This window comes from Pristiophorus japonicus, chromosome 14, assembly GCF_044704955.1.
Source record: "Pristiophorus japonicus isolate sPriJap1 chromosome 14, sPriJap1.hap1, whole genome shotgun sequence".
Taxonomy (NCBI): Eukaryota; Metazoa; Chordata; class Chondrichthyes; family Pristiophoridae; genus Pristiophorus; species Pristiophorus japonicus.
In genome coordinates this window covers 183,922,912-183,945,746 of record NC_091990.1, presented here as the reverse complement: position 1 = coordinate 183,945,746, position 22,835 = coordinate 183,922,912, and the positions used below count along the sequence as shown (strand labels likewise).

The 22,835-nt window shown below is 44.4% G+C and overlaps 1 protein-coding gene across 1 annotated transcript in view; it reads right to left on the bottom strand.

Moving 5' to 3' along the window:
• Positions 1–22,835, bottom strand: part of tub (TUB bipartite transcription factor) — a 553,939-nt gene that overhangs the window by 155,832 nt on the left and 375,272 nt on the right. Inside the window, exons 2-3 of the mRNA XM_070898685.1 lie at positions 10,661–10,712; positions 4,980–5,142 (exon numbers count right to left, since the gene is read on the bottom strand). Coding sequence (XP_070754786.1) covers positions 4,980–5,142; positions 10,661–10,712 — 215 coding nt within the window. The remainder of the gene's footprint in view (positions 1–4,979; positions 5,143–10,660; positions 10,713–22,835) is intronic.

The following is a 22,835-nucleotide window of genomic DNA, read 5'->3' as shown; positions in this document are numbered from 1 at the left end:
GCTCCAATGTCAAGCCAAGCCGGGCCTCGGGTGGGGCTTGTGAAGCAAAAGGGAATTGGTGGGCGGGGAGGGGAGACCGACTGTGAGCCAGCAGTGGCCCACTCATGTTCTTCCTGGCTCCATTACAAGGCAAATAAAAATAAGAAAACCCACTTGTTCTGTGGTGGCCACCAATGCTCCCTTTAAGGACTGCTGGTTAGAGGCTGCTGTGGAACCAGAAAAACTGAACAGAGCAGATCCAGGCAAGTGGTCAAATGCGTACTTCAAGGGGGATCAGGTGTTGAGATTGCATCTGGAAATTGTCCCCCAACTTCTATTGTTCGCCCAAAAAATGGACAAACTTCTCCCCCAGGGTGGTGGCAACTTCGTAAACCTCACTGAACGTTGATATAGCACCTAAGGGCTGCCAGAAAGCTGATGTGATGCCAAATCTTAATAAAAGTTTGATGCACAATGCTGGAAGTTGTAGGGCTGCTAAGTTGACATTTATAATGAGAGAAATCCTGTACAACTAAGCAGAAAAGGGACTACATAAAAGGAAAACATCTGTTTTTGAATGGCAAGTTTATTGGGATTCTTCGCAGATCTACCTGAGCTCAGCACAACTTGCAGAAAGCAGTTACTAAAGTCCTTCACAAGAGATTTATAATTTAAATTAAATCTCATGGCATTGAAGATGAAGTTACAAATTGGAATGTTAACAGCCTCGAAAGAAGGAAATAAAAGGTCGTAATCAACGGTGAGAGTACTAATTGAATATCTATGATCATTGACATCCCCCGGGACCAGTCCAAGGTCCCCTTCAGTTTTTAATATGTATTTCGACTGCGACAAATGTATTATAAGAACTTCTAAGCTTGTGGGTCATATGAAGTTATATGAGTTTGCAGGAAGATCGGAGGATAGGAATGGTGTTGAAAGACATCAAGAGACATTCTGCAACCAGTCATTTGAATAGCAAGTAAGATTTAATACTCAGCAATATAAGCTGATGTTGGTCTTGTTATTTTATAATATCCTGGCTGTAGTGCTGAAGACCCATGCGAACAGGTTGGTTGCCCGCCATCTGTCCTGTCTCCGTTAAAACGAGAAGTGGACGGGTGTCTGATTTTATGGATTTTTACACGCCGCCCAACCCAAGCCCACCCATTTTTGAGCGTTAAAATTCCCCCCATTGTGTCCAATTCTGGGCACCACACTTTAAGAATGATGTCAAGGACTTGAAATGGGTACAGAGGAGATTTACTAGAATGGTAGCAGGGATGAGGAACTTTGGTTAAGTGGAGAGACAATAGAGGCTGGGATTGTTCTCCTGAGAGCAGAGAAGGTTACGGCCTGATGTAATAGAGGTGTTCAAAATTCTGAGGGGTTCTGATGCAATAAATAGGGAAAAACTGTTTCCACTGGCAGGTAGGTCAGTGACCAGAGGACACAGATTTAAGATCATTGGTAAGAGAACCAAAGGGAAGATTAGCCAAAGTTTTTTTTGCCCAGCGAGTTGTTTTGATCTGAAATGCACTACCTGAAAGGTTGGTGAAAGCAGATTCAATAGTAATTCTTAAAAGGGGATTAAGATATATACTTGAAAAAGAAAACATTGCAGGGCTATGGGGAAAGAGCAGTGGAATGGGACTAATTGGATAGCTCTTTCAAAGAACCGACATGACATGATGGGTCAAAGGGCTTCCGATCCATCATGTCTGCATGATTATATGATATGATTCTATGAAATCTTTTCACATAGGGGCCTCACAACAAAGCAATAAAGCTCTCCTCTTATCAATTCAAGCTGGATTTGAATCAATATCTCAGAGATGAAAAGACAATGTCTGAACCACTGCACAATGTTGTCCATCAGCATAACCATTTAAATCGAGGAAACTTGAAGCTACAAAATTCATTCTTTAGGGATCGACCTGTCAGCTTCATGTTGGGGGTCAAAATTGTGGCTTCAACCAGCAGTGCTGTTCAACTGAAAAGCAATTCTGAGTACATACAACGTTGAAACTTGAATTAAATAACTTTTAAAAAGGGAAGATAACTGTAGTTACTGTCAGAATTGAGATTGCAAAATGTACTTTAACTTAGCTGTTGATGACATAGCTAGGAAAAAGAATTTTGCAAAAATGTATTTGATAAGTAAAATAACATCTGTCTTAAACTGCAGTTTATGAGGAAGTTTTAATCTTCAACTATATATGGTTAAGAATGCAATATTGCAAAAGTTGAATATGGGCATTTTGTTGAATAACAAAGAATGGTCAGTGAAAGGCTGTCACAGACAATATAAATAGAGAGCAATGGACCACCGAGTCTGATTACAAGGTAGTAATTAAACAATGGGTTTGAATAAATAGGGCTTTCCTATGGCAAAAACCTGCTCGTATCAGTCACCAAAATCTTGCTGTGAAATTACCCCAGGGTATTATTTTTATTATTATAAATGTGTTCCTTTTACAATAGAAGGGAAGTTATTGAGCTTTGGGTCAGTTTTCTTTTGTTGACTGGATGTGTCAGTTTCCTCCTTGTCACTGGTGTGCATTGGCCTTGAAACTGAAGGATTAACGACTGCAATGTCATTGCTGTAAATTTACTGTGCAATAATTTGCAGCTAATCACCAGCAAACTCTATAAGCCAGTGAATGTCGGTTAACTATAAGGGAGAGGTTGGGTGGGAGATTTGATGCAACTGGAACAACATACCTGGCACACTGGAGGAGGGAGCATCAACACTGTAAACTTGTTCTCGATACCAGTTTTTGTGATTTCACTACCAATAGCCGGTCATTATCACCTGATTCAGGAAAGAAATGGCGGCCACACTTTCGCTGCCATTTTCGGCACTGCTGTTGCCTGCACTCACCGAAAGTATTGTAATGACTCAATCGGTGTGCAAAGCTGAGTTGATGCCTGTCATGTATGTAGACCATGTATACTAACGGTAATGTCACATAAGGTGTGCCACCAGAGAGCACTGTGGTGGGAGACCTGAGAGTCACCTGCATAGATGTGCAGGGCCCAGTATAAAAGGCTGCCCACCGTGCTTGTGTCTCACTCTGGAGTTACAATAAATGGGACTAAGGTCACAACAGCTCAAGTACAATACTAGACCTCGTGGAGTCATTCACAGGAGTATTAAAGACATAACAATGCCCGCCCATCAGTTTTGGAAATCACCGCTTCTCTTGCTGTCCTCTCTAAAGCAAGCCTGGGCATGCAGCATCTAAAACACTTGAGCAGTGTTAACAGCCATAAGGATGCTTTAACTGGTAAATGTAATACAGTCATTACTCAGGACTTGGAAGATTTTAGACGAAGGCAGATGCTGACAAGTGGAAAACAGCTCAGACGGATGGTGGCACTTCAAACATCTCCTTTGCCAAGGTTCTCTTTTTATACATTCATTTTTTGCCCATCAGTGGGGGCAAGGGGGTTGCATTTCCAGCGGCTTTCTGGGAGATCTACAGTGTTTGCGGGCCAGCAAACCGATGGGTGAAACCTTTCACTTGAGAACTGAACACCTGCACAAAACTGCAAATCCTTCGGCAGATTCCCAGCAAATAAAAACAATAAATTCATAAAGAGCATCAGATTGGCCAGAACTCCTTTGCAACATTTGCAGATCTCGAATAAGATCTCTTTTGTCATTATGATAGCTTCAGACGAATGCCACCTCCTAGCAAATCTGGAATCTGCTGCTTAAGATTTTAAGGAATTATAATTCATTTATTCAAAATTTCATAACCAATTATTTATCAATTAATTATTTTGTGTCCAGAATGCAAGACCTACTAAAAGCTGACACGATTACTACACAGTTAAACATTTTCAAGAGTAACCATTGGGGAAAGATTAGTGTTACAGAGAACGCAGATGCATTCATCTCATAAACTATTAAAACATTAACAGAGTTAATAATCGGGTGGCAGGCAATATTGTTGTCGCAAGTATGGTAACTGTTCCGTACCGAGCCTGCAGGTTCGCTCATTTCTTCCCCATTCTCCTTCACTGCCAGCAGGTGACAGATCGACCTTCGGCCTGCTGGGCTGAGTGCTGGTAATAGTGCGTTATGCCACAAAATCTCCGCACCGCTCAGGTTAATTCGCAGACAGCACCAAAATACCGGCGCTGCCTGTGCTCTTTCAGTAGGCGGCCGTTAGCCTTGGCTGGCGCTGCTACAGGCAGGTATCCAGCGTCATGGAATTCTTAGCCCAAAATGTTTTAACTCTGCTGCTCAGTCGATGATTGTATTAGAAGGAAAAGTAAAACAAATACCACATTGTGAACATCAGCATTCTTCCCCTCAATAAGTATATTTTCCCACAATAAAAATAAAATAGAGCAAGCAATATGGACCTTCATTTCGCCACCCACCATACGGGACCCTCAGGTGCCTGTTTTATGCCTGTAAAACAAGTGCAACGTGATCCAATTTCCAGGTCCATATAGGTATAGGTTGGAAAATAGTTCTTAATATTTAATATCTCAGAAATGCTTCTATACAGTGGAACTCAAGGGGACTTAACAAGTTCTGTTTATAAGAGAGTTCATGTCAGTGACATTTGAGCTCCCTTACTGGGCTCAAGGAAAAGGTACAATGAAGTTTGTTTTCATTGGGTTAGACTGTACACACTATTCACAGTGGGAATTCCTGTTTAGTGAATATTCTTGATATGGAAATACGTGGTATAATTTCTGCACCATAACACTGAAATGCCATACCATTCTCTCTCCCTCCCCCATGAGTAGATGAATTATTGATTAAGTGCTGCCCTGCGATGAGCATTAGCCGACTTCTGACAGTTCAAAGTCATTTTTAACACTAAAAAAATCAATTATCCAATAATTTGGATTAGGCAATGTAAATAACACAGCAAAGTGCAAATTAGGGCAAAAAAATTTGAATTGTCAGATAATTTGAATGAATCAATCTTGAATTAGTAGAATACATATAAACAGCATAAATTGTACTGGCTTACCATGATAAATGGTACTGCTGTTACTGTTGAGATAAGATTCAACCAGAGGGGCCTGCTCCTCTGACTGCTTCATTCGTCGAGTCCGTGATCGGCTGTCGACGTTTGCTTGGACCATCAGGGGCTCCTGACGCTTTTTCTTTTGCTTCTGTTCCAGTAAATTCCGCTGTGGGAAATAAACGTCTGTTAATCATTGAGTAAACGCGCATAAAACAGTTTCAATTTGTCAGAGGTTTGAGCGAACTTTAGACCATGTTCAATTTACAAAGTAACTACCGGCTCAGAAAGCAATGGTTTCTTTGCAGTTAGCCCTTGAGGCCTTCAGTAGCATACATCTGTAAAGATATTTTAAAATAAGTTTTCCTTTTAGATTAGAAAAACTTTAGAAAAGAACTAAATGTATATTGAATGTATATCGGTGGTAGAGCTATTAGTCCCGATTCTCCAGTCTGTGCTCTGTTGCAGCGCAATTACTTTCTGTAAGTATGGGATCTGTGAAGTTACTTTTATATTCCATGGTATGTGGCTTAAATTACAGGTGAAGCTGAGGGGACAGGAGAGAGGGGTTTAAGGGAATGGTTGGTAGTGGGGAAAAGAAACCATGATGATTCCAGAGTAGTGGGTGATTGTGACAGAGGGGAGGGAGGCCTGGTCGAGCTTATCAGTAATCAGACAATTTGTCTACCTTGGTTGCCAGGGACATTTGTAAGGAAATCATTTATAATACATTTTTTCTCAAGATTGAAATGCTACACTGTGCAACATTTCAATACAGTGGCCTGAAATTCCGGTGGGCGTTGTCCCAATTTCCTGCCATAGCTTCAGCGGAAATTCAGCGGGACTCCCAAAGAAATGACACGAATAGCCATTTTCAGCCACTCATTACATTTCTCCCCTGCCGAAGTTCTGGCAGCAAATGGAGATAAAATCCATGGGATTTCAGGGCCAATATCTCCCCTGCTTTCCTGCCAGCTGCACTCATTCCATATGCAAACATCAGTGGGTACAAAATGCGTCTCAGGCGGTGGCACAAAGCTGGCGGTATGGGATCAGCTGCCCTTTATATGGAGCTCCAGATATTCAGGTCTACTGATTGCAATGGAACTGAATGTCTGGCATTGCGTATAGCGGGTGGTCGATCCCATTCCGCCCGTTTTGCGCCACCGCCTGAGACGCATTTCTAGCCCAATTATCTGGCCCCATTCACAAGAAAAACATGTCACCCCAAAATTTTCACTATCATGGAGCTACAAAAGTAAATCAAACTGCAGCATCATTTTAATCTTACAATAAGATTGGGTACCTAGACCTGGTTTACTAAAACCTATACTACAGCTGCATCTAAGAACAAAAGAAAGACTGGCACTTATATAGCACCTTTCATGATCTCTGGACGTCCCAAAGCCCTTTACAGCCAATGAAGTACTCTTTGAAGTGTAGTCACTGTTGTAATGGAGGAAACGCGGCAGACAATTTGTGCACAGCAAGCTCCCACAAACAGCACTGTGATAATGACCAGATGGGGGTGAAATTCCGTAGCGCCCTGTTTGGGACGTTAACTTTTTAAATTTTGAAAAGTTAGCGCCAGGTGCAAACGATTGCTAACTTCTGCTAAATTGGGCTTTAACGCCCCAGGAAGGAAGGTGGGGTGGTAAATGAGGTGTTAATTACCTCAGCGGGGCGCTACAGGGGTGCTAATAGCAGAGCACTGGTGACTTGTATTCAGCAATCATTCTTCAATCCTTTACACTGGTTGATTCCAGCTCTTAAAGGGGAGGTTATATCAAGCTGCTCATTTTCAGCAGTGCTGCATTTGAGGAAGAGCTGTGAGCTAGTGCAACACATTACTGGGATAGCTGCTGAAAATTCTGCTGGAAGGGAGAGGGCAAGGCCATTCAATAATGTGGTATTGGAGGCATTGGAGAGAGGGAGTGATGCGCTGTTGCCAGCATCTAAAAGGAGGCCATTGCCACAGGTCATCAGGGACATGTGGAGGGAAGTGACCGAGAGGTGTTGGCCAGCACTGTAGTTGATCGAACCCTTGCACAGTGCCAGAAGTAGTTCAACGTCCTCAATTGGGTGGTGAAGGTGAGCACATTCCTGATCCCACCACTGCCACTCCGCCATTGCACTTGTCACTGCCTGTCTCCCAGCCAGCCCAGACTGCAACCACCCAGCCTGAGGTGGTGCAGCCTACAGCCCGGCCTTCCAGGCCCAGAGCTGGTCGAGGGCATCCTGCAAGGCCATCTGTAGTCTCTGGCCCTGACACACAGCAGCCTTCCACCAGCCCTGCTGCAGCCACTGCGGAGGAACTCTTTAATAGTTAAACCGTGTGTTAAGAGGGCTATAAGGTATTGCACAAGGGTGATTCTTAAATATATTTGTTGTTTATGATACTGATAAATGTTATGAAATACATGTCAATTGGAACGGTGTATCTTTGGTGGTGTCTCTCATTTCAGTTTTGGGGATGTAGAATGGGAGGGAAAATGGATGTGCTGATGGGGACGTGCAGAGCAACCAGGAAGTGGGTTGGAATTCACTGGAATCGAAGTCTGAAGAGACGGTCACGACTGCCCTTGCAGAAATGCGATTGAGTGACTGCCTCCTCCGTCGCTGGTGTTACTGCTCCTGCTCCTCCTGCTCCTCCTCCTCGTCCTCCTCCTCCTCCTCCTGAGATGGTGGAGCTACGCCTGATGGCATTGGCTGCGCCCTCATGATGGCCAAGTTGTTCCGCATGCAGCAGATGATGACAAAAAGGGACACCCGCTCAGCAAAGTACTAAAGGAGCCATTGCTTCAGCACACCGATGGTCTGCTCAGTGATGTTCCTGGTGGCAGCGTGTCTCTCATTGTATGAGTGCTGGGAAGGAGTGTTGGGGATGCTGAGGGGAGTCATGAGCTACGTGGAGAGTGGATAGCCCTTGTCTCCGAGCAGCCAGCCGCGAACTTGATGTGGTGGCTGGAAGAGAGCTGGCACACAGGTGTGGCACAGGATGAATGCATCAGGCATTGACGGTGTGGTCACACACCAACCGGACATTCAGTGAGTGGTAGCCTTTGCGGTTACAGAATACCTCAGGATTGTGAGGCGGTGCCTGCAAATCGACTTGGGTGCAGTCAATGGCACCCTGCACCATTGGGAAGTCAGCTATCCTGGCAAAGCCACATGCACATTCCAGCTGCTTCTCTCTAGTCATGGGGAAGGAAATGAATTTTTTCTCCATCTAGAAAGAGCATCTGTGACCTTGCGGATGGAGCAATGGACGGCAAACTGGGAGATGTTGGCGCTGTCTCCTGTTGCATACTGGAAGGATCTGCTGGCATAGAAATTGAGTGCAATGGTGAATTTGATTACCACTGAGAGAGCCATCCTCACCCTGGTCTGAGGCTCCAGGTCTGATTGCAGGAGGTGGCAGAGCTCTGTGACCACATCCTGCTGAAGCGCAGCCTTTGAACACACTGCTTCTCAGTGAAATTGATGCAGCAGAACTGCGACCGGAATACCCTGGGAGGGTAAGGTCTCCTGTTGACAGCCTTGTTAGACCTCTTCCCTCTGGCCACTTTTGCTGCCTGTCTCTCTGCCTTTATTATCTGAATGGTGACAGATTAGTAAAAGGGGAGGTGCAGCGAGACCTGGGTGTCATGGTACATCTGTCATTGAAAGTTGGCATGCAGGTACAGCAGGTGGTGAAGAAGGAAAATGGTATGTTGGCCTTCATAGCGAGGGGATTTGAGTATAGGAGCAGGAAGGTCTTACTGAGTTGTACAGGGCCTTGGCGAGGCATCACCTGGAATATTGTGTAAAGTTTTGGTCTCCTAATCTGAGGAAGGATATTCTTGCTATTGAGGGAGTGCAGAGGCGAGATTGCTACCAACTGAGCCAGGGTTATGTGCTAAATAAGGATCAGTGTTTTGAGAAATGGTTGGCTGCTGAAAAATGTAAGAGTTTCCTGAAACCAAGATGAACCTTGATATGTCCTTACTATACAGCACGTGGCCCATACTTGAGAGAAGGTCACTCTGTGACCAGTTACCTTTATTACCAAGACCTCAAGTAATGAAGGTAGGTGGAGCTTCCCCTTTTATACCTGAGAGTCCAGGTTAGGAGTGTCTCCCACAAGTTCACCCCCTTGTGGTCAATGTTCTCAAGATGTACAACTTAGGTCAGCTTATACATGGGTTACAATGCTGGTTGAATACATGACATCACCTCCCCCCCCAAAGTCTTATTGGGATCACAGGTTGGGATCTCTGGTGATTTACGCTCTCTTGTAGAGCGCCTGAGTTGGGGCTCTGGTTGTTGGGTGCTGGCCTGAGTGTCTGCTGTTTGCGGTGCCTCAGGCCTGTCCGGATTGCCCACAGTGACTGGGCTCTCCTCCACTTGGTTCCGGTGTTCGGTCACCTGTGGTGGAGTAAACTCTTCCTCTGCTTCTTCTATGAGGTTGCTGAACCTCCTTTTAGTTTGATCCACGTGTTTGCGGCAGATTTGTCCATTGGTAAGTTTAACTACCAATACCCTATTCCCCTCTTTGGCATCACAGTGCCTGCAAGCCATTTGGGCCCTGCAGTGTAATTAAGGACAAAAACAGGGTCATTTACATCAATACATCGCGCCCTCGCATTCCTGTCATGGTAGTCACATTGTGACTGACGTCTGCTCTCAACAATTTCTTTCATAGTGGGGTGTATAAGGGATAACCTGGTTTTGAGCATCCTTTTCATTAGCAACTCTGCGGGTGGAACCCCTGTGAGCGAGTATGGTTGGGATCTATTGGCCAACAGGAGGCGTGATAAATGGCTTTGTAGGGAACCCCCTTGGATTCTGAGCATCCCCTGTTTGATTATCTATACTGCTCGTTCTGCCTGTCCCTTTGAGGCCGGCTTGAACGGTGCCGTTCTGACATGTTTGATTCCATTGCCCGCCATGAAGTCCTGGAATTCAATACTTGTGAAGCACAGGTCATTGTCGCTGACCAAGATGTCCGGTAGACCATGGGCGGCGAACATTGCCCGTAGACTTTCTACCGTGTCAGAGGATGTGCTTGAATTTAAAATGGCACACTCACTCCATTTGGAGTAGGCGTCTACTACAACCAAAAACATTTTTCCCATGAAAGGACCTGCGTAGTCCACATAGATGCGTGACCATGGCTTGGCGGGCCAGGACCAGGGGCTAAGGGGGGCTTCCCTGGGTGCGTTGCCCAGTTGGGCACACGTGTTGCACCTGCGAACACAAAGTTCCAGGTCTGCATCTATCCCTGACCACCAAATGTGTGACCTGGCAATTGCCTTCATCATGACAATGCCCAGGTGCCCATTGTGGAGTTCTCTGATAAACACCTCTCTGCCCTTCTGGGGCATGACTACTCGGTTTCCCCACAGTAGGCAATCGGCCTGAATCGAGAGTTCATCCTTGCGCCTGTGAAATGGTTTAAATTCCTCAGGGTATGCGTTAGATATATTCAAAAGGGAGTTAGATATGGCCCATATGGCTAAAGGGATCAAGGGGTATGGAGAGAAAGCAGGAGTGGGGTACTGAAGTTGTATGATCAGCCATGATCATATTGAATGGTGTTGCAGGTTCAAGGGGCCGAATGGCCTACTCCTGCTCCTATTTCTTATGTTCTTATGTTAAAAACAAAAGCTATTCACTACAGTATGAGTGGCACTTAAATCTCTTACCTGTCTGTCAAGCTTCTGTTGTCGCAGATTGCTGCCCTCATCATCCAGAACACTGTGAGGGAAACAGTACAAGTAATCAATATGTGTTTGCTAGAAGTTGATGTTATATATTGTACAGGCCCAGTCCTGAAATCGCAATAGGATAATAGAATCATACAGCACCGAAGGAGGCCATTCGGCCCATCATGCCCGTGCCAGCTCTTTGAAAGACCGATCGAATTAGTCCAATTCCCTTGCTCTTTCCCTATAGCCCTGCATTTTTTTCTTTTTCAGGTATATATCCAATTGAGGGATTTTCTGAAATTTCATGTAATATTTTACAATTAATTTATTTTTACCTCAGCAAAATAATCAGATAATTCTTCGTATTTAATGTATTAGAGCAAACTTACTGCATTTTGGATGTATTTATGTGATCAATAAACACATCGGTAGCTTGGCTGTGTCAATGGAAAGTGATTTATCTCCCAAGTCGCCTCTCTCCAATAAGTTCTTGGAAGGGAAGCTGGATGGTCGGTTGTGAGGGACCAAAGTGTTCTATCAAACTGGGAAAGAAAATAGCCCTGCCAACCCCTGGTAGCTGATCACTCAGGTGTACTGTCGCCCTGCTTGCAGGGGGGATCTACTGCACAAAGCATTTGAAGGACAAAAAGTTAAGTCAAGCAGCAGAACCTTCCAAGGCCCCACACCAATGGTGGCAGCTCACACGCAACAGGAAACATATCGTCAAAGGTCCATTGGCTGTGAATTTCCAATATGTTAATGTCAATGGACAAAAAACTTCAAGCACAGGCCTGGGAAGGCTCTAGCTGGAGGAACCTTCAGAGTAAAGACAATCCCGTTAAGAAAACAGCCCTCTACTGTTCTTGAGCAACACACCAGTATCAAAACCTTATACATATAATACATTTGTCTTTGTCATTTTACTGCAAAGAGTTGTGATTATTTTCAAAGACAGCCAATTTTGGCTTGTTTCATATAGAAAAGTTTGAACCTGTCAAATCTTATTTGCATATTACCTCTGAATAAGACCAGCACATTCTTAAAATCTTTGGAATAAAAACTCTAGGTATAAATTTCAGGTTCCAGTTAAAACAATTATCTACATAAGGAGAAACTTGTATCCCGTGATAAATTGAACGGTGATAGAAACTTCTGTTGATTTCTGTGGGCCCTGGTGTGCTCCCGAGGTGAATGAGGCATCTTGTACATTAAAGCACTGCCTTTAGCATCTGTACAAGAAACTAGGGACTATGGTAACGCTCTAATCCCAGTAAATGGATTTTTGCAACTAGAAAGCTCAGAATGAGCAAATGCTTTCCCCTCAGGCTATCTTTCATACAATTCAGTCATCTGCAATGCCTGAATTTATGGTATAGATTTTTATCCTCACAAAGAAATAAAGACCATGATTTTGAGAAAAGGTAGCCTCATGAGAGAAACAAAGCTTTAACAAAGAGGGAGATAGAAAGCAGGAAACTATAGACCAGTAAGCCTAACATCTGTCATTGGGAAAATGCTGGAGTCCATCATTAAGGAAGCAGTAGCGGGACATTTTGAAAAGATAATGTAGTCAAGCAGAGTCAGCATGGTTTTATGAAAGGGAAATTATGTTTGACAAATTTGCAAGAGTTCTTTGAGAATGTAATGAACAGGGTGGATAAAGGGGAACCAGTGGATGTGGTGTATTTGGACTTCCAGAAGGCAATCGATAAGGTGCCATATAAAAGGTTACTGCACAAGATAAAAGTTCACAGGGTTGGGGGTAATATATTAGCATGGATAGAGGATTGGCTAACTAACAGAAAACAGAGAGTCGGGATAAATGGGTCACTTTCCGGTTGGCAAACGGTAACTAGTGGGGTGCCACAGGGATCAGTGCTGGGGCCTCAATTATTTACAATCTATATTAATGACTTGGATGAAGGGACCGAGTGTAATGTAACCAAGTTTGCTGATGATACAAAGATGGGAAAGCAAATTGTGAGGAGGACACAAAAAATCTGCAAAGGGATATAGACAGGCTAAGTGAGTGGGCAAACATTAGGCAGATGGAGTAAATGTGGGAAAATGTGAGGTTATCCACTTTGACAGGAAAAATAAAAAAGCTAATTATTATTTAATTGGAGAGAGATTACAAAATGCTGCAGTAGAGAGGGACCTGGGGGTCCTTGTACATGAAACACAAAAAGTTAGTATGCAGGTACAGCAAGTAATCAGGAAGGCAAATGGAATGTTGGCCTTTATTGCAAGGGGGATGGAGTATAAAAGCAGAGAAGTCCTGCTACAATTGTACAGGGTATTGGTGAGACCACACCTGGAGTACTGCGTGCAGTTTTGGTCTCCTTATTTAAGGAGGGATATACTTGCATTGGAGGCAGTTCAGAGAAGGTTCACTGGATTGATTCCTGAGATGAGGGGATTGACTTATGTTGGGCCTATACTCATTGGAGTTTAGAAGAATGAGAGGTGATCTTATTGAAATATGTAAGATACTGAGGGGGCTCAACAAGGTAGATGCAGAGAGGATGTTTCCCCTCATGGGGGAATCTAGAACTAGAGATCATAGTTTAAGAATGAGGGGTCATCCATTTAGAACTGAGATGAGGAGAAATTTCTTCTCTCAGAGGGTTGTAAATCTGTGGAATTCTCTGCCCCCGAGAGCTGGGGAGGCTGGGTCATTGAATATATTTAAGGTGGTTGAATGATAAGGGAGTGAAGGGATATGGGGAGTGGGCAGGGAAGTCAAGCTGAGCCCAGGATCAGATCAGCCATGATCTTATTAAATGGTGGAGCAGGCTCGAGGGGCCGAAAGGCCTACTCCTGCTCCTATTTCTTATGTTCTTATTAAAGATGTGCTGAGATGTGGTCTGTGAAATTCACCATCACACATAAAATATTAGGTTGAAGCAGACACTGTTTGTACTGCACAGATAGATTTCATGAGCTGTTCAGATGGAGAATTGCACTGTGTGCATTTGTGTATGTGTTTGTCATAAGGAGAGATGCATTTTACAGCTTCTTCTGACCTGATAAACCTACCATAGAAGATATATATTCCTCACTGAAAGAATGGCAGCAAATAAATTTCTGCCAATTACCCTGCGCAACAATAATATGAAACATTCATATCAAATTCCTTTTCGCACTATTTTAACAGAGAAGCTAACCCCTTTAAAATAAATGAGTTAGTGCCTCTATTAAAAAAAATACAAAGAACATAGTATGGAGTGTTGAGTGGACCTATAATAATGATACATAGTGTCATGTAAAATACTCAAAATAGGTTAGGGGCAGCGACACAGAGAGAGATGGAAAAGATCCTAACATTTCAGCATGTTTCACTCATTTGATTGAACATTCCACAATTAAAACTACAACTAGCAGCCTTTCTTGCCTATTTTAAATTAATTTGAATTTAGTTTATTAAATCCCCTGCCCGAGCACCTTTCTCAAGTTTCTCTCCTAGCTCCCATCATGCCCTCTCTGAGCTCACCTTGTCCATGAGATTCACCTCCTGCTCCCTTGACCCTATTCCCACCAAACTGCTGACTACCCAATTTCCTTTCCCTGCTGTCATATTAGCTGATATTGTTAACGGTTCCCTCTCCTCAGATACTGTCACCCTCCCCTTCAAATCTGCCCTCATCACCCCCTCCTCAAAAAACTCACTCTTGACCCCCTCTACCCTCCCAAGCTACTGCCCCATCTCCAACCTCCCTTTCTTCTCCAAAGTCCTTGAACGTGTTGTCCATGCCCATCATTCCCGGAACGCCATGTTTGAAATTCTCGAATCAGGTTTCTGCCCCTGCCACACTACTGAAACGGCCCTTATCAAAACCATAAATGACATCCTATGTGACTTTGACCATGATAAACTAATCCTCCTCATATTTCTTGACCAGTCTGCAGCCTTTGAAATGGTTCACAACACCATCCTCCTCCAATATCTCTCCTCCATTGTCCAGCTGGTTGGGACTGCCCTCGCCTGCTTCCACTCTTATCTCTCTCGTTGTCGCCAGAGAATCACCTGCAATGGCTTCTCTTCCTGCGCCCTCACCGGTACCTCTGGTGTTCCCCAAGGAGCTGACCTTGGCCCCCTCCTATTTCTCATCTATATGCTGCCCCTCGGCGACATCATCCGGAAACACAGCGTCAGTTTCCACATGAATGCGGGCGACACCCAGCATTACCCCACAGCCACCTCTCCCGTCCCCTCCACTGCCTCTAATTTGTCACGCTGCTTGTCCGAAATATTGGGAAGATCGAAGCCATTGTCTTTGGTCCCTGCCACAATGCCGTTCCCTAGCCACAGACTCCATCCCTCACCTCAACTTCTGTCTGAGGCAGAAGCAACCCATTCGCAACCTTGGTGTCGGATTTGACTCTGAGATGAGCTTGCGGCTACATATCCGCTCCATTACCAAGACCGCCTACTCCCGCCTCCGTAACATCGCCCGTCTCCACCCCCGCCTCAGCTCATCTGTTGCTGAAACAAGCGTCCATGCCTTTGTTACCTCTAGACTTGACTACTCCAATACTCTGCTGCCTGTATCCTAACTCACCAAGTTCCGCTCACCCATCACCCCTGTGCTCACTGACGTACATTGGCTCTCGGTCCGGCAACATCTCAATTTTTAAATTTTCATCCTTGTTTACAAATCCCTCCATAGCCTCGCCCCTCCCTATCTTTGTAATCTCCTCCAGCTCTGCAACACCGAGATCTTTGCGCCCCTCCAATTCTGGCCTCTTGTGCAATCCTGATTTTAATTATTCCACCATTGGTGACCATCCCTTCAGCTTTTGAGGCTCTAAGCTCTGCTATTCCCTCCCTAAACCTCTCCACCTCGCTACCTCTCGCTCCTCCTTTAAAATGATCTTTAAAACCAACCTACCTGTCCTAATATCTCCTTATGTAGCTCAGTGTCAAATTTTGTTTGATAACACTCTTATGAAGCGTTTTGGGACATTTTACTACGTTAAAGGCACTATATAAATGCAAGTTGTTGCTGCTGTTATTATGAGTTTCTTTTCATTTGTAGTACACCATTTGCTGCTGTTGCTGGAGAATTGAACAATTTTGCACTTTGTACCCGGTTACAGTAGTAGTGCCACATCCTACGTACAGATCGGCACGGGTGAACTTTATTACTGTGAAGATGTAACTCATCCTCAACAGTGTCACAAAGTTGGGACTGCTCATGATTGGGCTCTGCAGATAGAGACAGGTGGCCTGCTCATCCCCCACCTCCAAAAACCTTTCTGTGATGAGCTAGTAAGAGTTGTACAAGACTTGTCCTGATTGGCTCAATCTCTGATTTTCTCACACACCTTGTCTGATTCAATGGAGTAAAAAAAGTAACAGCATCACACGTTAGAATTCTGTCTGAGGTTGCACGTGTCTGTTAAACATGCAAGGGAATGTTCTCAGACAACACTCCAAAAAGTACTTCATTGGCTGTAAAGCGCCTTGAGACGTCCGATGGTTGTGAAAGACGCTATATAAATGCAAGTCTTTCTTTTTCTCTTTTACAACACGCATGGAAACCCCAAGCTGAAATCAGGCCTTCTCCACTGTCAAAACAACGAGCAGTCAGTCACGGGCATGTGATAGATACATATTTGTATCACGCAGGGAAGAGATGGTTGCTACTGTATTTGTCACTTCCCCCCTTGCTGAGAGTTTAAAGAAATGATGTTGCCACCACTAAGCAAAATGGAACTGAAAATGCCCTTGTCAAGCCATACTTAGTGTGCATGGGGCTTCTGATTGAGTGCTACAAAATCACGTCTTTATTCCGTCACATGATTTCTTAAGTGTTCATCTCCAGAAATGAGCTGCTTCATTTGAACGCGCACACAAACATTATCAAATCCACTGCACTCACAATCAACTGCACTTGATCGTACTGTTCCTCACTTTGTAACAGATCAGGAAGCCACTCTTTTGGATCTCCACACAGCTAAGAAAATTAGCCATTTGGATATAGGCCAAATCAATCTAATTTAAGGCAGATTCATTATTCCTGCTCCATCAACACCTCAGAAACATACTTCATTGACTATAATGTTGAATAAAAAGCTCTAGCAATGTTTATTTCAAAAGTGATACCAACTTGTACATTTCTGTATCCCTGTACATGGTGAACTGAATATGAAACAGTGACCATGCTTCTCGTGAATTAATGGCCTTGATTTTAACTCTGTTTCCGTCAGGCAGGAACAAGTAAAATGGAACGGGGCCCATTCCTTTCCCGCCCTGTTCTGACCGACTGTAATTTATATTTGGAGGTGGTATGGATATCTGCCCTAAGCTGGTGGGGTCCTCTTTAAGTCTGCAAATTGGGCTCCGATATGTCATTGGTGCCCGATCTGCTATTTTAACCCAAGGCCTGAGTGGGCAGTCGTGGCCAAATTTGCCAGAAGCTGCAAGAGCTAGAGCAGACCTAGCAAGTTAAGTCTTGTTTTTAAAGTTTCCTTATGGGCAAGGAAGAGTAGGAGTGAAGTAGGAAACCTTGCCCCCACCTCTTGCTCCAGAATTACCCCCTTCCCCACTGCACCTATCCACTTGCCTTAGTGCCAGGGACTGTTGCTTCTGTTCCCCATCAGCTTTTCTAATGGCCTTATCCACTTGAGATGCTACTTTTAATATCTTGAAAGCTGAACCGCAAATGCCTCTGCTCTTTCACATCAACCAGCTTTCCCCCAATCCCCACTTTATCCCCTGTGGCTTCCTTTGGTGCTCAGAGTTATTTGCTATGCCTTCTATTTTAGTGACTTGGGGCCAAAATTTGGCCCTCCAGTTTTTTCAGCGTACCTCCGAGCCTCCTGCCGACATTTTAGATCAGAAGCAGTGCCAAAAAAAATACTTGCGATCACGGCCAATTCTCAGGCCGTCTGTGGAGCTGGCGCGAAACAAAGAGAGGGGCGGAGCTAGGTCCCGGCACTGAAAACAGTGCCGGGACCTCTGCACATGCGCACTAGAGTCTGCGCGCATGTGCAGTAACTCCTGGCAGGCCGTTTCTGCAAACGTGCGCTGCAGGCTGTGTGGGAGGGGCCCGAAGCACACCGTCCCTAGCCCTGGTCAAATGGGCTCCCTCATCAGTGGTCTTGGTGCTTTAAGGGCAGGGTTCCTTCTATTTTATTTGTTAATTAATTGCTTATTACTTTTTGTGCTTTGTTTGGTGCTTGCTGGAGCTTTAAATGTAGTTACTTGGACCGATTCCTTAACTGTAAGTAAGGTCTTTCTGTGCAGACAGAAATGGACACATACACTGCCCTAAGTACAACTTTTTTCTGGCCAAATTGGCATAAATGGTGTAAGTGGCTGGGAACGCCCCCTTTTGAGAAAAAAACTGACCTAACAAAAAACCTAACTAACTCACTTACACTGGCGCAAATTAAATGGCCATATTTGCAACTAAAAAGATACACCAGAAAAATTAAGTTACACCAAAAAAAACGGTGCAACTCATGGGGAAATTTGGGCCTATAAGGAGGAGGATTAATCTCATCAAGGATTGCTCAAGCATTCAGTTCACCTCATGTCAAATCAATCTCTACCATACTCAATCCCTGCTTAAAGACGTGTTAATTGTGAAGTAACAGATTCTCATGTTGAAGGTCCTATACCTCTGTGTCGAACAGAAAGCGGACGAATGGCAAATTATTTATGATTACATTTAGAGAGATATATATCTATGCATTAATGGGATCTGACTGCAATTTATTATCGACAAATGTGTTACGGTATCTCCACTGGAATTCTAATCTAATGCCTTACATTCGCACAGTACAGTATGTTAGTACACAATGCATTGCAGACTTGTCAGAATTACTGAGGTGTGGATAACAAATTAATTAACTAGTTTTCTGTCACAATGTGTTCAGATGTATTGGCTCTTCCTCATTCTTTGAAATATTCTGGCTAGGTAGTAATTTATTCTGAACTTTTAGTTTTTGCACACCACTGAAAGCTATTTGAAACAAGCTCCTCATTATATTGTTGACCATTCACAATTTTAATTGTAAACAAGAAATTACATTCATATTGTATCCATAAATTACACAATTATTTTGATTTACTCTCGTGGTTTCACTGACTTGAAATGAGAAAAGAGTGATCACATTATTAGGAGGTTTGCACTCTGTAATGATGTTAAAATAGAATAAGATTTCCTCTGTTGGGTATTTGTTTTTTTATAAATTTGTTGACAATGTTATACACACAGGAAATCTGACATCACTGATGTTAATAGAAAACTTAAGGCCACAGGTTTATAAACATAATTCTTCTGCACAACATGGAATTATCATTCCAGCCATCCAGTGTGGAGCAAACAATCCACATTTTAAGTACTGCTGAGATTTAACTCTACGACCCTCTCTGCACAGAGGCTGCCTGACCCGTTGAGGAATATAGGAACAGGAATGGCCATTCAGCTGTGGCACAGTGGGTAGCACTCTCGCCTCTGAGTCAGAAGCCAGGGACGTGAGCACAAAAATCTCGGCCGATACTCCAGTGCAGTGCTGAGGGAGCACTGCACTGTTGATGGTACCGTCTTTCAGATGAGACATTAAACCGAGCCCCTGTCTGTTCTCTCAAGTGGAAGCAAAAGATCTCATTGCACTATTTCGAAGAAAAGCAGGGGAGTTATCGCCGGTGTCCTGGCCAATATTTATCCCTCAATCATCATAACAAAAACAGACTACCTGGTCATTATCACATTGCTGTTTGTGGGAGCTTGCTTGTGTGCAAATTGACTGCCGTGTTTCACACATTACAACAGTGACTACACTCCAAAAGTACTTCATTGGCAATAAAGCGCTTTGAGATGTCCGTTGGTCATGAACGACACTATATAAATGTAAGTCTTTCTTTATTCCTACTCTCGATTTCCTCGCCATATTCCCTGCCTATATCAATAAGTTACCTCCAATTCCACGTGCTATTATTTTTGTTGACAGTCTCTTGTGCAGAACCTTATGGAATCCTTTTATTGCTTTAATAGAGTGTCCAGAAATTGACAAGAGTATAAAGCAAAAAGCACCACTTCACACTCACTAAAATGAGAGAAGAGCAAGTTGGACTCCAAGGACGTTCCCACTTCTGCGTCCTGTGAATATTCATTGTTAAGGTTATTGACGCACTATCAACAGAAAAGCAAAGGTCAAACTGAAGCCATAATCCCACCCTCTGTCCCACAATATCCTGCCCACTGTTCAATTCGGGCTAAGCAAAAAATAGCAACGTGGAATTATGTGGCACCAAATGATGATTTAATACACTTCTCATGTGGCTCGGTGTCAAATTTTGCTTTTATATTTGCTATTGCTTCTTGGGAGCAGCGTTCCCTGTATGCTACGGGGCCGCTCAGCTCTGTGCCGGCCCCACACTGCCCGGGGGTGGCTTTTCCGACATTAAGTTTCGAGACTGCATCTCCCAAAAGAAGGAACATTACTTTGGACGTTTTACTACATTAAAGGCGCTATATAAATTCAAGTTGTTGCTGTTAACAGCCCTAGCAAGGAAAGGCCACACAAACACGACGAGCAGTTTAATAAGCCTTTTCCTTAATTCCGTCCTTTTGTATTGAGTAGTGAATGTAAACAGAAGAGTTGGCACTGTCACAGGGGCAACTGCTGACTCCTATGCAATCCTGATACTGCAACTTAGGATGGTAGGAAAGAGAAATGCCAGTGCAGCTGTATTACTGCACCACCTGTACCACACAGTCACCAGTATCACCAGCCCGAGGCTTCATGTCCCACCTTAACAAATAACATTGAAATATTGTTGCTATGTTGGATGAAAGGGGATTTCTGTTTCCTTCAACTTCCATAGTCCCCACAGCAAAGAAATCATATGACACTGCTAACAGGAGGGGAAAAGCCATTTTTTGCATGCTACTTTTGTTCCAGTTCAGTTGACATGAACTTCAAAGCAAGACATTTCATTTTCACTTAGTGACTGTACTCCTGCATTACATATGACTCTGTTGATCAGTAAATCTAGAAATCTCAAACATTGACCAGACAACATAGTCTGAGTCGTCTGCTTGTTCATATCGGGAGTTGAATTCAACCATTTCTTCTCAATCTTGCACGTTAGAGATTAATAGAAAAGACTAATGAGGTGAGCATGAATAAGATGGATTTAATGACAGATGTCTTTTACTGCTTGCTGTCTGGGCTTGAATTTAGCATCGGATGGCAGAAAATTAACTGCGTGTCTCTCTGCTGAAATGAACAATTTTCATTTAACCGCGTAATAGCATGGTTGGCTTTCAAAAGGAAGATAAGATACAAAATGTTCCAATCCAACATGTTTGTCTTTCAAGGACAAAGCTCCCTCCTTTTTGGGCCTCTCTGTGATGCAAATATTATGGCCGCAATCTTTACCTTGGAGTCGGGTTGCGTGCATGTGGGCCGCACAGCGGGTCGAGAACCCAATGTTGTGAACAGCACATTACTTAATGGCCCCAATTAAACCAGTCCTGAGTGTTTCCCGGCCCAATTAAATGGAGTGGGTCTGATGAGGTCATCGATAATTCGTTTCCAGCGCGGATACTTAAAGCAGCCTTGCACACAACTCATTTGAAGGTGGATATAGAAGTGAATAAATTGGTATCCAGAGGTCTGAGTGTTGTTATAAAGCTGATAAAAGTGTGGCTCATGGATATACAAAGGCAGAGAGCTGCATCAAGGTTGAACGATGCCTCCCTCGATGTTCTAGTGCAGGCAGTGAGAGCATGCAGAAGCTCCTCTTCCCTGCTGATAGGCGCAAAAGACCACCCAAAGAGCATAGTTGGAGATCGCAGAGCTCAGCAATGCGGATGTGGTCCAGAGGACATGGATCCAGTGCAGGAAGAAAGTCAATGATCTCATGAGGTCAGGAAAGGTAAGTGCAATGCCACACTCACCCTTATCCTGATGTGCCTCTCACCCCAACCCCATCACTTTGCCTTCCCAAGCCTACTCCTGCACATCATTCCTCACACCAGCCTTACTTGCAGGCCCACCCATCCCTCTTTATGTACATACTCGCATCACCATTTGACTAACCACCTCTGACACTCACCCACATCCTAATACCACAGAAGGAGGCCATTTGACAATGTCACGCCACTCCCTCATAGGCATCCTCTACAGATGTAGCCCATCATTCCTTACACTCATTCCAGCACTCTCAAAGTTCTCTTCCTTCCCTTCTTGCAGGAGAAGAGAGCCTGCAACAACAGGGAGAGGCAGAGAGCCAGAGGTGGCCCTTCAGTTTTCAGTCAATTGACTCCAGCAGAGGAGGCAGTCCTGGAAATCTCTGGGGTAGCAGTGCTTCTGGTGGTGGGAGACGGAGCAAGGAGGACATCCCAGCAATCTGACGACAGAATTAAACATCATACGGCCACAAGGCATACAGCAGTCACTCATGTGGGAGCGATGTCAGCAGCTAGTGAAATGTCATCATGCGCATAATGGTAACGTTACCCATTCTTAATATAACACTTCTAATTCATGTCTTTACTCTCCCACAGGTCCATCAAATGCCACCACCAACCGCCCCCTCCCCACCCCCCCCCCCCGCACTGTCGAGCCAGAGAAGTAAACTGACTCCTCCAAGGAAGCTCCAGCAGACCAGAGCCCAGCTAGCACCAGCGCAGATACACACACCTCAGTGGGTCCTGTGCGAGATACAGTGTTGTCACCTGGTTTCTCTCACATCACTACTGAGCAAGAGCAGATGGTTTTCTCAGGGACAGCAGTGGAAACTCCTCGCCAGCGATGTCTGCAAGTGTGCAGAGAATGGAAAAGTCCATCTGCAACATGAGCACCACCATCTCTCAGGTGATGGCGATGATGTGCTCCTCCATGGACAGGATGGCCACCTGCATGGAGCAGCTAATGTGCCAGTCACATAAGCACATGCTTGCTGTGGACAACAGGGGGCCAGATGTTCATCGACCTCATCTCGAGGAGAGTTACTAACAGAGACTTGGACGTTCATCACCCCACTGCTGTGTTCGCCAGCTCCTTGCTAGCAGGGAAGTGCGGGTGGCCCATGAGAGGGATGATGGTGATGGAAGTGGGGGCTCGTCTCAAAGAGCTCGCTCTTCTCCCCCATTGCCTCCCCCTTAGTCAGAGCCCCACATGCTTCCTTGGATCCTGATGATCGAGTCTG